At 38.9% G+C, this 12,447-nt stretch overlaps 1 protein-coding gene across 7 annotated transcripts in view; it reads right to left on the bottom strand.

Moving 5' to 3' along the window:
- LOC115795138 (collagen alpha-1(XVIII) chain-like) overlaps positions 1-12,447 on the bottom strand; it is a 54,872-nt gene that overhangs the window by 5,087 nt on the left and 37,338 nt on the right. For 3 of the 7 annotated variants that reach the window (XM_030750980.1, XM_030750945.1, XM_030750973.1), the window contains 29 exons: positions 11,798-12,004; positions 11,690-11,716; positions 11,509-11,571; positions 11,344-11,427; positions 11,213-11,263; positions 10,985-11,125; positions 10,661-10,714; positions 10,260-10,304; positions 10,059-10,121; positions 9,568-9,699; positions 8,851-8,916; positions 8,732-8,758; positions 7,899-7,997; positions 7,694-7,729; positions 6,564-6,650; positions 6,337-6,369; positions 6,198-6,233; positions 6,041-6,100; positions 5,669-5,746; positions 5,075-5,110; positions 4,921-4,974; positions 4,458-4,529; positions 4,280-4,357; positions 4,174-4,201; positions 3,311-3,361; positions 1,362-1,396; positions 1,146-1,262; positions 913-1,060; positions 232-296 (listed from right to left, as the gene is read on the bottom strand). In XM_030750980.1, the coding sequence (XP_030606840.1) occupies positions 232-296; positions 913-1,060; positions 1,146-1,262; positions 1,362-1,396; positions 3,311-3,361; positions 4,174-4,201; positions 4,280-4,357; positions 4,458-4,529; positions 4,921-4,974; positions 5,075-5,110; positions 5,669-5,746; positions 6,041-6,100; positions 6,198-6,233; positions 6,337-6,369; positions 6,564-6,650; positions 7,694-7,729; positions 7,899-7,997; positions 8,732-8,758; positions 8,851-8,916; positions 9,568-9,699; positions 10,059-10,121; positions 10,260-10,304; positions 10,661-10,714; positions 10,985-11,125; positions 11,213-11,263; positions 11,344-11,427; positions 11,509-11,571; positions 11,690-11,716; positions 11,798-12,004 (2,073 nt within the window). The remainder of the gene's footprint in view (positions 1-231; positions 297-912; positions 1,061-1,145; positions 1,263-1,361; positions 1,397-3,310; positions 3,362-4,173; positions 4,202-4,279; positions 4,358-4,457; positions 4,530-4,920; positions 4,975-5,074; positions 5,111-5,668; positions 5,747-6,040; positions 6,101-6,197; positions 6,234-6,336; positions 6,370-6,563; positions 6,651-7,693; positions 7,730-7,898; positions 7,998-8,731; positions 8,759-8,850; positions 8,917-9,567; positions 9,700-10,058; positions 10,122-10,259; positions 10,305-10,660; positions 10,715-10,984; positions 11,126-11,212; positions 11,264-11,343; positions 11,428-11,508; positions 11,572-11,689; positions 11,717-11,797; positions 12,005-12,447) is intronic. The other 4 variants (XM_030750953.1, XM_030750961.1, XM_030750970.1 and 1 more) reach the window with 4 other exon arrangements.

The raw sequence follows: 12,447 nt of genomic DNA, 5'->3' as shown, positions 1-12,447 counted from the left end.
TAGGTGTGCTGTGCATATACACAGTTTAAAGAAACCAGCTTTTTATAAAAGTGCCTAATATTTAGAGCAGTCTGTAGCCTGACAATTGACTCACAAGAATTACATTTAAACATTTATTTTATTATAAAAACTTTGGTCATATTTAATATGAACACCCAACATTGTGTTATTTTTTAATAGTTCATGACAGATAACAAGGAAAACATCTGACTGACTGAAAGTTTTACTCACTCCAGAGGAGAGACCAGGGAGTCCAGGAGCTCCGGGAGGTCCCGGTGGTCCAGGGATACTGATAGCTGTCATTCAAGCACGGACATATGAGTTTTATTAAACATAGGCTAAAAGTTCTGATAAGACAGCCTCGATATTGCTCCAGACAACAGACAGAAAAAAGAACCCTTTCTCAAAAGCATCTAATCTGATCTCACAGAGATGAAACATCATGATACAGTTTTAGAGTTTCCTTCAGCATAAAGTGATCCAGTAATAGTTTTCTATGGGAACACGGCAAACAGGAATTGCAAACAGCTAATTCAGCAACTTTAAATTCTACATAATTGCCTAAATTGTTAAAAAGCAAACCAAAACAACTGAGTTTAAAAGACAATACAAGCAGTGATATTAATTAGCTTTTACTGGTATGACTGAGTTTTTTTCTGCTTGCATTTTGCATCATAACAAATGTCAAAAAAGGCTTCCATCTGTCAGAGTATGAAATATTTTTGCTTTGCTCTTTGCATACAAGGCAATTTTCCACAATGATAAGCAGCTCTTCATGCACAAAAACTCAGAGAGCCACTTTAAAATCCCAGACTGGGTTTAAATTAAAGGAGCAGTAAGAAATTAAAATTTCAATATTAAATTCACCTCACTTCTGTACATATTTGAGAGTCTTTTTCTAATATAACTCACTCTGTGTGCCTCTGTAAGTTCCATCCAGTGATGGTCCTGGAGGTCCAGGTGGCCCTGGTGGTCCAGGTGGTCCATCATACCCTCTTCCAGGAGGTCCAGGTGGCCCCTGAGGGCCTGTTGGGCCAATAATGGAGTCTCCTTTAGGGCCCTGATAAAGAAGGAGGACAGAGTCTGATTTACAGCATATTTAAAAGCATGAAGTGGCAGTATAGTTCTTCAAAGTGTGATCCTACTGGAGGTCCAGGCACTCCTGGGGCTCCGGCTCCACTTCCTCCATACCGGGGGTCATAATATCCTCCACCCGGTTCTCCTTTCTCTCCTTTCAAGCCAGTTTCACCTTTTAGCTCATTCTGGAAAGTCACAATAAAAAAATATCATACCAAATACAAGCAATATAATCCAAACTGATTTGAAAGATTTACTCATAAAATGTAAAGACAGGTGCTTACCCTTAAAGTATAAATGTCAACATGTGACCCAAAACCTGGATTTGAAAAAAAAAAAAAAAAAAAGGCCTGCTTTACATTTGTCAATATACAGAAAACATGAAACATTTACGTGGCTATAAGTGGTGAAAGAATAAATCTTATTACAGTAAAAGTCTTTCTGAAAGCACTGTAGTTCTTTTAGTTCAAGGATATTATTATTCTCTTCAATGCCATGTGGGAAAAGGGGGAAAGATGCGAGGGAAGACGTGTGGGCAAATCAACGACAGGCCAGGACTCGAGTCTGCGCCGCCTACACCGCAATGCGGCATATGCACGTGGTTGCCTGCTCCGCCACTGAGCCACCCGGGCGCCCCCAACCTTCCTTTTCTCTCAAAAATCATCCCCGGATTTGTCCTGTTGGACCTCAGTGCAGCTTTTGATACTGTTGACCATAACATTTTATTATATAGATTAAAGCATGCCATAGGTATTAAAGGTACTGCACTGCAGTGGTTTGAATCATATTTATCTAATAGACTCCAATTTGTTCATGTAAATGGGGAGTCTTCTTCACACACTAAGGTTAATTATGGAGTTCCACAGGGTTCTGTGCTAGGACCAATTCTATTTACATTATACATGCTTCCCTTAGACAATATTATTAGAAAGCACTGCATCAATTTTCATTGTTATGCAGATGATACTCAGCTTTACCTATCAATGAAGCCAGATAACACACATCAATTAGTTAAACTGCAGGAACGTCTTAAAGACATTAAGGCCTGGATGGCCTCTAATTTCCTGCTTCTAAATTCAGATAAAACTGAAATTCTTGTTCTCGGCCCCACAAATCTTAGAAACGTGGCGTCGAACCAGATACTTACTCTGGATGGCATTACTTTGGCCTCCAGTAACACTGTGAGAAATCTTGGAGTCAAGTAAACAAATTTGTAGGACTGCTTTTTTGCATTTGAGCAATATCTTTAAAATTAGAAACATCCTTTCTCAGAGTGATGCTGAAAAGCTAATTCATGCATTTATTATTTCTAGGCTGGACTATTGTAATTCATTATTATCAGGCTGTCTTACAAGCTTCCTGAAAAGCCTTCAGCTGATTCAAAATGCTGCAGCTAGAGTACTGACAGGGACTAGAAAGAGAGAGCAGATTTCTCCCATATTGGCTTCTCTTCATTGGCTCCCTGTTAAATCCAGAATATAATTTAAAATCCTTCTCCTCACACACAAGGTCTCGAATAATCAGGCCAGGCCTCACATTATCTTAAAGACTTCATAGTACCGTATCACCCCAATAGAGCACTTTGCTCTGAGTCTGCTGGCTTACCTGTGTTTCCTAGTATACTTAATGAGGCAGAGCCTTCAGCTTTCAGGCCCCTCTTTTCTGGAAGCAGCTCCCAATTTGGATTTGGGAGACAGACACCCTCTCTATTTTTAAGATTAGGCTTAAAACTTTCCTTTTTGATCACTCTTACAGTTAGGGCTGGATCAGGTGACCCTGAAAGATCCCTTAGTTATGCTGCAATAAATCTAGGCTGCTTGGGGGTTCCCATTATGCACTGAGTGTTTCTTTTCATTCACCTCTTTTTTACTCTATGTGTTTACACACCACTCTTACATACATCACACTTATTATTAATCTCTGGCTCTCTTCCACAGCATGTGTTTTGTGCTGTCTCCCTCCCCTCACCCCCAACCAGTCATGGCAGATGACTGCCCCTCCCTGAGCTTGGTTCTGCCGGCATTTTGTTCCTGTTAAAAGAGTTTTAACAGGAACAAGAGTTTTTCATTCCCACTGTCACCAAGAGCTTGCTCGTAGGGGGTCATTTTGACTGTTGGGTTTTCTGTGTAATTATTGTATGGTTTTTAACATTACAGTATAATGTGCCTTGAACCAACTGTTTATTGTGATTTGGCGCTGTATAAAAATTTATTCTTTATTAAATTGGTGCTACCTGGAATTTCAAGTGTCCCTGGTGGTCCCCGATCTCCTTTCTCTCCTTTAGCTGTAGAAAAGCAACATGTCAAACAACAGTCTAAGCACAGCATTTCCTCATTCCAACACTCCACCTTTTAAAAAAGTTTAAAATCCCTCCAGACAAACACTTAATTTCTCAACACCTCAACAGGGTATTTATTACCAAAGGGGATGTGTTCTCCTCTCTCCTGCCTGTAATTCATGGCAGGCATTTCTTTGTTCACACTGACAGAACCTCCAATCATTATTGGCGACCTGGCTTTTAAGAGACTACTGTTTTTTAGTTGGGGGGGAACACAGCAATATCTTTCTTGTTGAGAAATGACAGACAAAACTGTTTATTTATCTGCGGTATTAATGCTATCAATCTTCTGCTGCAGGTGTTGAACAGAGATAAGCTAACTATTTCCCCTTCTCCAGCCTTTACGCTAAGTTAAGGCAGGCAACCAGTCTCCAAACAATTGTGATTTGACTTAGACTGATTGCAATCACTCTCAGTCAGGTTGGTGAAGGTTTGCACATAACTGCTGTCTAACATATAAACACAGACAGATTACCAACATATCTGAGTCAGTCTGCGCACTCATTAGCGTCTCTTTGCAAATGGAGACTCAACTGGTTGTTATTCTGTTATATACAGTAAAAGTGAGGTTGCTGAGTGCCTATGTCATATTGCAGTTAAATTGCCATAATGCAACAACTACATCACTACTTCTGGAGGAATTATTGACTTTCTATGTCAGATTTATGAGTTTCGGACTGGACTCTGAATGTAAAATACTGCACTGCTCCATTAAACCTTTCTTATACCCATAGCATTTGAGTTTGAAGTGAACTCACCAGCATAATACCTGGAGTAATCATATCCCTGAAATAAAAAGGAAAGAATTATGGACATTTAATCCATTTTTTGACCAGTATATACACTACTACAGGAAAATCTCACATCTGGACTCACTCCGAGCCTGTCAATGGGAACAGGAGGTCCAGGAGGCCCAGGGGGCCCTGGTGGGCCTGGTGGTCCCTGAGACACAAGAAATATATATTACTGTTTTGACACAAGCTGAAAATTGGATTGAGTTCAGGGTCTGATAACCAGCCAAAGCCAGATCTTCAGCACTCACAGGGTATCCGTATCCAGATCCACTGCCTGAATCTCCCTTCTCTCCTTTGACACCGTTCAGTCCTGGTCGACCCTAAGACAAGACAATACATGCAGAATATCCTAGTTAAATTATGACATCATGAATTTTTATATAGTTTTATCAAAGACAATGCACAAAATATACAAAATACAAAAAATAAATAAACCCATTCAGTACAACTCAGATCTTATTTTTTTTTTTTCCTTTTCAAACCTGGCAAATCAGATATCCATATGAATGGACCTGACTGTTTTACTCTTTGTTACAGTTGCTGTTAAGTCTGTCAAAACACATCTGGTATCAGTATTTTGCAGCCATGATAACAGGATGGAGTGTGATATTTCCCTACTGGCCAGCTGGCTGTGTCATCACTCCAGTCAAATATCTTCCTATTTGACAGCTTGTCACAAAATGTTTGTAAAGATCTGCTGTCAAAGCTTACCGCTCGGCCAGGAAAACCAATTTCCCCCTTCTGGCCTTGAGGACCCTGTGGACCCTGGTGAAAAATGTACATATAAGCTTGTTATACTAATCTGATGCCGTTAGCTCTTTAAACATCTCAAAAGTAGTGAGCTTTCAAAAATAAGACTACATACCATAATTCCCATTGGACCAGGACTTCCTCTCTCACCCTGTAAATTAAAACACAAACACACTGTAAATCATATTATTGGTGCAAAAAAACTATTTTGTGTCTGTTGAAATGTGATATCTTTGGCATGTCATAGATTCACCTGAAGAAATGGGAACAAGTGATGTGTTTTGTGATAGGTATAAAGTATATAAATTAAAATTCATTGAGCAGTGGTTCTGCCCTTGAGTTAGGTGCTTTTTGTGCTTGAATGATTCATAGGTCAGCGTTAAGTGGCTTAACAAACAAAACATTCATTTGAAAATGATCCGGACTGGACTGAAAATTAGTGAAAAAGCAGTCAATGTCCAAAGACAATTTTTGAAAAATCTTCAGAAAACTTGGAGAACTATTTCTCAAGTCCACTTTAAAAATGATAAGAAAGTCTGAGTCCTTGGAAGCAAAAATATACAAACACGAGGGGTGGCTCAGGACTTTTACACAGTACTAAAAAAGATATTTTGGCAGCACAACAAGAAAGCATACTGGAGCTCAAATAATTCCACATGTAGTGATACTGTTCTCATTCTGATTGATTTTTATTGCATGATTCATTTACCGGCGATCCTGTTAAGCCTCCCAGGTACAGAGGTCTCCCATCATCCCCCATGATGATGCCGGGCTCTCCTTTCTCTCCCTGAGCAAAACAAAGCACTTATAAAAATACTACTGAAAACAGTATTTGAGTCACAAAGGCTTATTTACATATTGCCGCTACTAAAGATATTGAACTCCATTTGTTGTCTGTTACTTTAAACACAAACAACTGCATGAAATAATTTGGAAATTACAAGATACTGTTTAAAAGCACTGTTACAGAAAAATGTAAATAAGAGTCATATTAAACCATAATAATATGGACATGTACTAAATTCAAAAATAGTGTTTCACAAAATATACTGAATATACATGTTTTAGTGTGTGGAATTACCTTAGGTGCATATCCTGGCAGACCTCGGTCCCCTTTGTCCCCTTTCGGTCCCATTGGGCCCTAAATCAATACACATAATACAATCACTTCCTTTCATTCTTTTGAACCTTTCAGATTTCTCTAGGCTGAACTGTTTGATGATCATGGTGATACATACTGGGAATCCTGCCCTGCCTGGAATGCCCGATCCAATCTGAAGAAGAAAGGTAGTTTAAAAAAAATATTCTTACAACTTTATGTTTCATGGTGAGGTTTATGGTGAGATTGTTAGGGGACCAAAGGGTACATTCACTCACCTGCCCTGCTTCATTCCAAAAAAGGTCATTATACTAGCAAGACAAAGTTAGGTCAGTTAGTATGGATGTGAATGAACAAACAAACATGCTGTGGCTGTTAATGAAGATGAGTAACTTTAGGAGAAAATCTGATTTAAACAGGCTCTCCTGTGTGGGTTAGTTTTATTTTACATATAAATGCAGACTCATTCAACTTCTGTACAATTACAGTTTGAATGGAGACTCACATCTCCTCCTGGCTGGTAGATGATCTGCCCTGGAGGTCCGGGAGGCCCTGGAGGTCCAGGTGGTCCACCATCTCGTCCTGGCAAACCCTGTTACAAATTGATTCATTATCAGGCACAAATGAGTGAATATGCAATACGTTGAGAGCATAGTGTAACAGAGTCCCTGATTTAATGACTATTTTTGAAAATGTTTATGATACACAACAGGGTTTGGATACGTTTATCAATCAAAATATGTCACTGAAAGGAAAATTGAAAACATATCAGTGTCAGGTGAAACTGGAGCTTTGGACACAGTTTGCAGGATGTTAACAACTTTAAAATCTCTTGAATGTATGATTAAAAAAATTTTTGAAATACATACTGCATATGTATATACAGCTTATGTACAGAAGAAGTCAAATGTTTGGATACACTCACCCACTCATATGAAACTTTTGACTGGTACTGTATAATGGCATAAACTGCATCTAACTGAGTCCTGTTACCAGCAATCATACCATTGATACAGACAGAAATAAAAGTGAACTAAATGCAAAAACCTTCAAATAACCTACATTAATATAATGGTATCATCTGCATAGAACTGAACTCTAAAAAAAGGAAAGGTTTACATGAAATTAATAAAACCAAGGAAAACAGAAGTGGGCTTAAAGCAGAACCTTGAGGCACACCTTTTTTATTTGCAACCTTGCACATGATGATTTTGCTTTTAAATTTAGCATGAACATCCTTACTTTTTGCGCTAAATTATTATATTACAAAGACAATTTAAAATAGACTGTATGATCTATGATAACTCATACGAAATAAAGAACTTCAGAATAACTTCTAAATAGAACTTAAGGTAAGATTATTGCCTTTCAACTTCAAGAATAAATTTAGAAACAAAACTTTACATAAGATGAGCAAATTTCGATCAGCTGATGAGGATCATGTTAAAAGTCTGAAAGCTCCAGAACAGCAGTGAGATAGTTCATTGTAAATTTTTGTCACTAATGCACTGTGCATCTGTTGCAAGATATACAAAAACCTGTCTGATTGGATATTGTACTAACAACACAAGAAATGAGTTTTAACAGGAAATACACTGGCACACTGCAAAATGTATAACCTTGCATATAACTCACCATCTCTCCTTTCTCGCCTCTGTCTCCCTTTGAACCCTAAGGAATAAACAGAATACATTATTCGAAGACCTTATTATTAATAACACTATATATATATATATATATATATATATATATATATATATATATATATATATATATATATATATACACACACACACACACACACACACACACATGAAGAGTAACAAAGCAACAACCATACCTTTTCTCCAGGCGAACCGTCCAGCCCCGGGAACCCGGGAGGTCCTCGTGGTCCTTCTGCTCCCTTGCTACCAGGTATGCCTGATAACCCTGGATTTCCCTAAAAACAGTATTAAAACCCATTCTCTTTACAGGAGTGCTGAATTCATAAAAGAATTTATAAATTCACCAAAATTTGAATAGGAAGCTGCTATTAGCATTCTTAGTAAGACAAACTTTAAATGACATTTTTATTTGGGCTTCTTGCTCAATGATATCGTATCATTTTGACAGTTAATTCGAATAAAACAACAGACTTGCACCTGCTGCTGTGGTTGTGCCTCCTCCCTAGAATTAATTCATTTCATACATTTTTTTGACTGACCAATAACCTGTGGGAAATTAATATAAAACTGAAAAGCTTCGTGACTTTGTGATTAACAGATGTATATATAAGAAATATGTGATATCATTGTTTAGAAACAGATAAAGATATCATTAATAAACAGAAACTAGAATTGACTGTGAAGTCAAACCTTGAGGCACACCTTTTTGTTTGATTCACATCCTTCTACTTAATAAGGTTTATGTGATGTGAGGTTTTATACTTTATGTGAAGCAGGTTTGTGCAAAAAAAAAAAAAGAGGATACCTTGCATACTAAACAAAACTTGTATACATGCACACTAAATTGAAAGTTGAGTTTATTACTGACTTTAATTAATTACTGACTTTAATCAATGTTAACTGTTAATATACTATTTACTTTCTGGAATCCTAAAAAGTTTGGATTTACGCTACCATGGATATAAAGAGATAACATATGCAAGCCATACAGTTTCTCTGGTATACTTACAGGATGACCTGCAACACCAGGTGGGCCCTGAAAGAATATGACACAGGAAAGTGTGAGATAGAGTATGTAGAGTACTGTGAGCAAATGAACAACAATCTCCCATATTCGTAACTCGTTACCTGTGGTCCAGGTTCACCTCTGCGTCCAGGCAAGCCATTGAGTACCTCATATCCATCTTGGTCACTCTGTATGGAGAGCATTTGAAATCAAAAAGAGTGATCTCTGCTAGTTTATCATCCATTCAACCAACTGCTGTCTCAAAAACAGCAACTACAGTATAATCAGAACAAATCCATGCAGTGCTTCCTATTTTCTTGTTTTATTGGTTTCTATTGTCTTTGTTTCATAAGACTGTCTGGATTGGATAACACTTTGGAATAGATATCAGTGGTTGCTGCTGACATCCCCAATTTATTTATTTATTTTATTTATTTATTTATGTATTTTTTTTTTTTTTTGGGGGGGGGGGGGGGGGGTTGGGTACTTAATTCACAGTACTTTACTGTGAATTAAAATTTGGTCAAATTTCAGTGCACATTGCTATCCGTTCCTGTAGCTCCCTCTGCCCAGTCCTCTAAAATCAAAGAAAAGCTGCATTTTAAAGAATTTTAGGCTTTAATGCAGTGAGACCAAACAGCATTTAAATAAATAAAAATATATATACTTTTCCTTTTATTTAAATCCTGAATGACTGTATTCCAGGTCACATTGTATACAGTGTTTATTTGGTGGCATTGTATCAAACATAATTTCTGTCACCTGTTCACAAAAACAAAAGAAAAAAAACAAAATAAACAGGCAAAAAAGATAAAAAACCAACTGAAAACTCTACTCACATAGCCAATGCGGTACGGTGGCCCTGGTGGTCCAGGGGGTCCTGGTGGTCCCACTGGTCCCATTGGACCTGGAAGCCCTGCAAGACCAATCTGTCCTGATGTGCCCATCTGTCCTGGTTCACCCTGAGAACCCTGGAGTGGCAGGGGACAGCTGTGATGTCAGATTACTTTCAAAAATCATATAAAGTGGAGAAGAAAAGTCAGGAGGAACAAATGGTTTAATGCCACACACACACACGCAAAGCTGGCAGTTAAGCAGAGATAGGCATTTAAGATGAGATAAAGTTAGATATGACCATTATTGGAAAAGTGAAAGTAAGCAGATGAGGGTTTGGGGACTTACTATGCTCATTGTAATGTGCCTGCTTTTATAGCTGGATTCTATCAGAGTTGCTTTGCATGATTCACTAAAAAAATGTTGAAAACCTGGGGAAAGCAAAGTAAATCACCACAGCAGAGACACACCCCAATGTCACCAACCCATTACATACCGTAGAGGATGGAGTAAAGAAAGACAACAAGCCGGTGAAAATGTTGGAGCCTTGCGTGTCTTGCTAAAGAAAAGCAGCAAAGAATGTGAAGGACAAGTGGATGGGCCACCACAAGTACAATGTTTTCATACCAGTTCAATGGGGAAAATCTTTATGCTTTTAAAGGAGAGTTTCAAGGACAGAAATTTAAATCGAACTCACCTTTTCTCCAGATGGTCCTGGAAGACCGAGGTCACCACTACCACCCTGGGGCAAGAAGATTTAAGACAAGACAAAACACATGATTTATAGCCATACTAGTCATATAATACACTTCTTTTGAATCATCAAATTTAGTCCAGGTTTTCAGATTGTATTAATGTTAATCCCTCTTGAACATTCTTTTTAGCCATTATGTGGTCAAAATAATAACTTTTTGGTTAATGGCTAAATACCTACAAAATTAATGAATTTCTCATTTACTGTAGATTTGAAATAAATGATGCCCCTTGTCGTCAAGTTTTTTAGAGACAACACTGTCTCTTGTTAGCATGCTGTGCCACTGTACAGCCCCACAAAGAGGCTTGAAACAGCAGTACTTTAGACTCTGACTCTACTTTTACCTTTTCTCCCCTGGGTCCAGGTGGACCAGGTAGACCAGGAGGACCAGGGGGTCCCTGCAGCAGCAAACAAAAACACAGTCATTAATTATTGTTTTTCAAAACTTTGCAGGTATTTATGACTAATAGTAAAAAAACTTCTGTTAATAATGATCCTGTTTAGTGATTTAACCTCATATGCAACAGACTATGGCTGCAACTCAGTTACCTTCACTGTCATTGTCTAACAGCACATTTGAGGGGTTAGGACCATCACGTTTTGTGTAGTTTTGGCTTGAAAATGATAATTAATCAAATAGTTTATCACAGTCAAAGTAAAATACTCACTGGCAAACCAGGGGCACCATCTTGTCCCGGTGGTCCAGCAGGTCCAACAGCTATTGGACCATTGGATCCCACAGCCACTGAAGTACCAGGGATCCCAGGAGGGCCAGGAGGACCCGGGAGGCCAGGCGGACCACGTGGACCCTGGATAACAAATCCGAAAATTATTATATTACCACCTCAAATAACTACTCAATGTTTTTTATTTATGAAAAAAAAAAAAAAACATACCCGGATTTTATCCAAGTCTGGGAATCCTGAGCCCTCCATGTCAACAAATGTCTTTAAGAAGCATAAAATGCAGTGAAACATTTTTGAAAGTTATTAAGTGAAAGAAATGAGTGTGTGGAGCCTGGACTTACTGGACGATCACCAGTACCAGGTCCAGGAGGTCCTGGTGGACCTGGGGGGCCTCTGGGTCCAGGCTGACCCTCTCCACGTTCACCCTGGAAAGTTTTCAAGGTCACAGATGATTACACAACATAAAGCTGTGTTTCTTATTTTAACAGATTACCTAAATAGGGTACCTTTTCGCCTTTGGCACCCTGAAGTCCTGGAACTCCTGGAACACCCTGTGGCCCTGGAGGACCCTGGAAACAGAACCAAAAAAAACAAGATTATACTGATAATTTCTCAATCACGCTATTGAGAAAAGCCTGTGAATAACTGCCCTTTAGTAGAAATGTTTCAACATGAAAACAAACTCACAGCTCTTCCATCCTCTCCTGGATCACCCTGAAAGATTAATGAACAACCTCTGAGCAACATGAATCCCCAAATACTTAAAAGGGTCCTTCTAAATTTCTTTGTACTCACAGGCTCGCCATCAGCTCCTGGAGGTCCTGCAGCCCCATCCAACCCTGGCGGCCCAGGTGGTCCAGGAGGTCCGGACATCTGCTGCACAATGGAACCATCCCCAAGTCGGACCACCTCAGCTGCAGGTCCTGGAGGGCCAGGTGGTCCAGGAGGCCCCTGAGCCCCACGTTCGCCTTTTTTCCCTGGGTAAACTTTGCCAGTCTCCCCCTGTCAGGGAGAATGTTGGATGCTTGGTTCTGGACTGTTAGATTATATTCACACACAAATATACAACCAGTTCCAAACTTTTTTTTCTCCCTTTTTTCTGACTGGCCAACTTCCAGAAGCCTGCTGAGGGGCAGCACCCAGGAGTTAAGAGGAGTACAACTAACTTTCTTCTGATTGGCTGCCCCTCACAAACAGAAGGTTTAAATAGTAAGTGGGTGGGGCTTCCTTTCTCACATGTAGAGCTGAGGATATGAGGATATCCTTTCTCAATGACATCATACAGAGTCAAGAGTAAAAATTATATCTGAAGCTGAGTGTTTAAGAGCTGTCTGAATCTTGAGCTTTTGGACCACAGGGATTATTTGTACATTTTTGTTTCGCTCATAATATACCAAGCCCAAACTGCATATGTCCAAAAGTAAGTGGACAAATGAAATAGGACA

The sequence above is a fragment of the Archocentrus centrarchus genome, chromosome 2, assembly GCF_007364275.1.
Source record: "Archocentrus centrarchus isolate MPI-CPG fArcCen1 chromosome 2, fArcCen1, whole genome shotgun sequence".
NCBI classification, from domain to species: Eukaryota; Metazoa; Chordata; class Actinopteri; order Cichliformes; family Cichlidae; genus Archocentrus; species Archocentrus centrarchus.
Note: the sequence above shows the minus strand (reverse complement) of the source record. Positions and strands in the feature narration are given on the sequence as shown.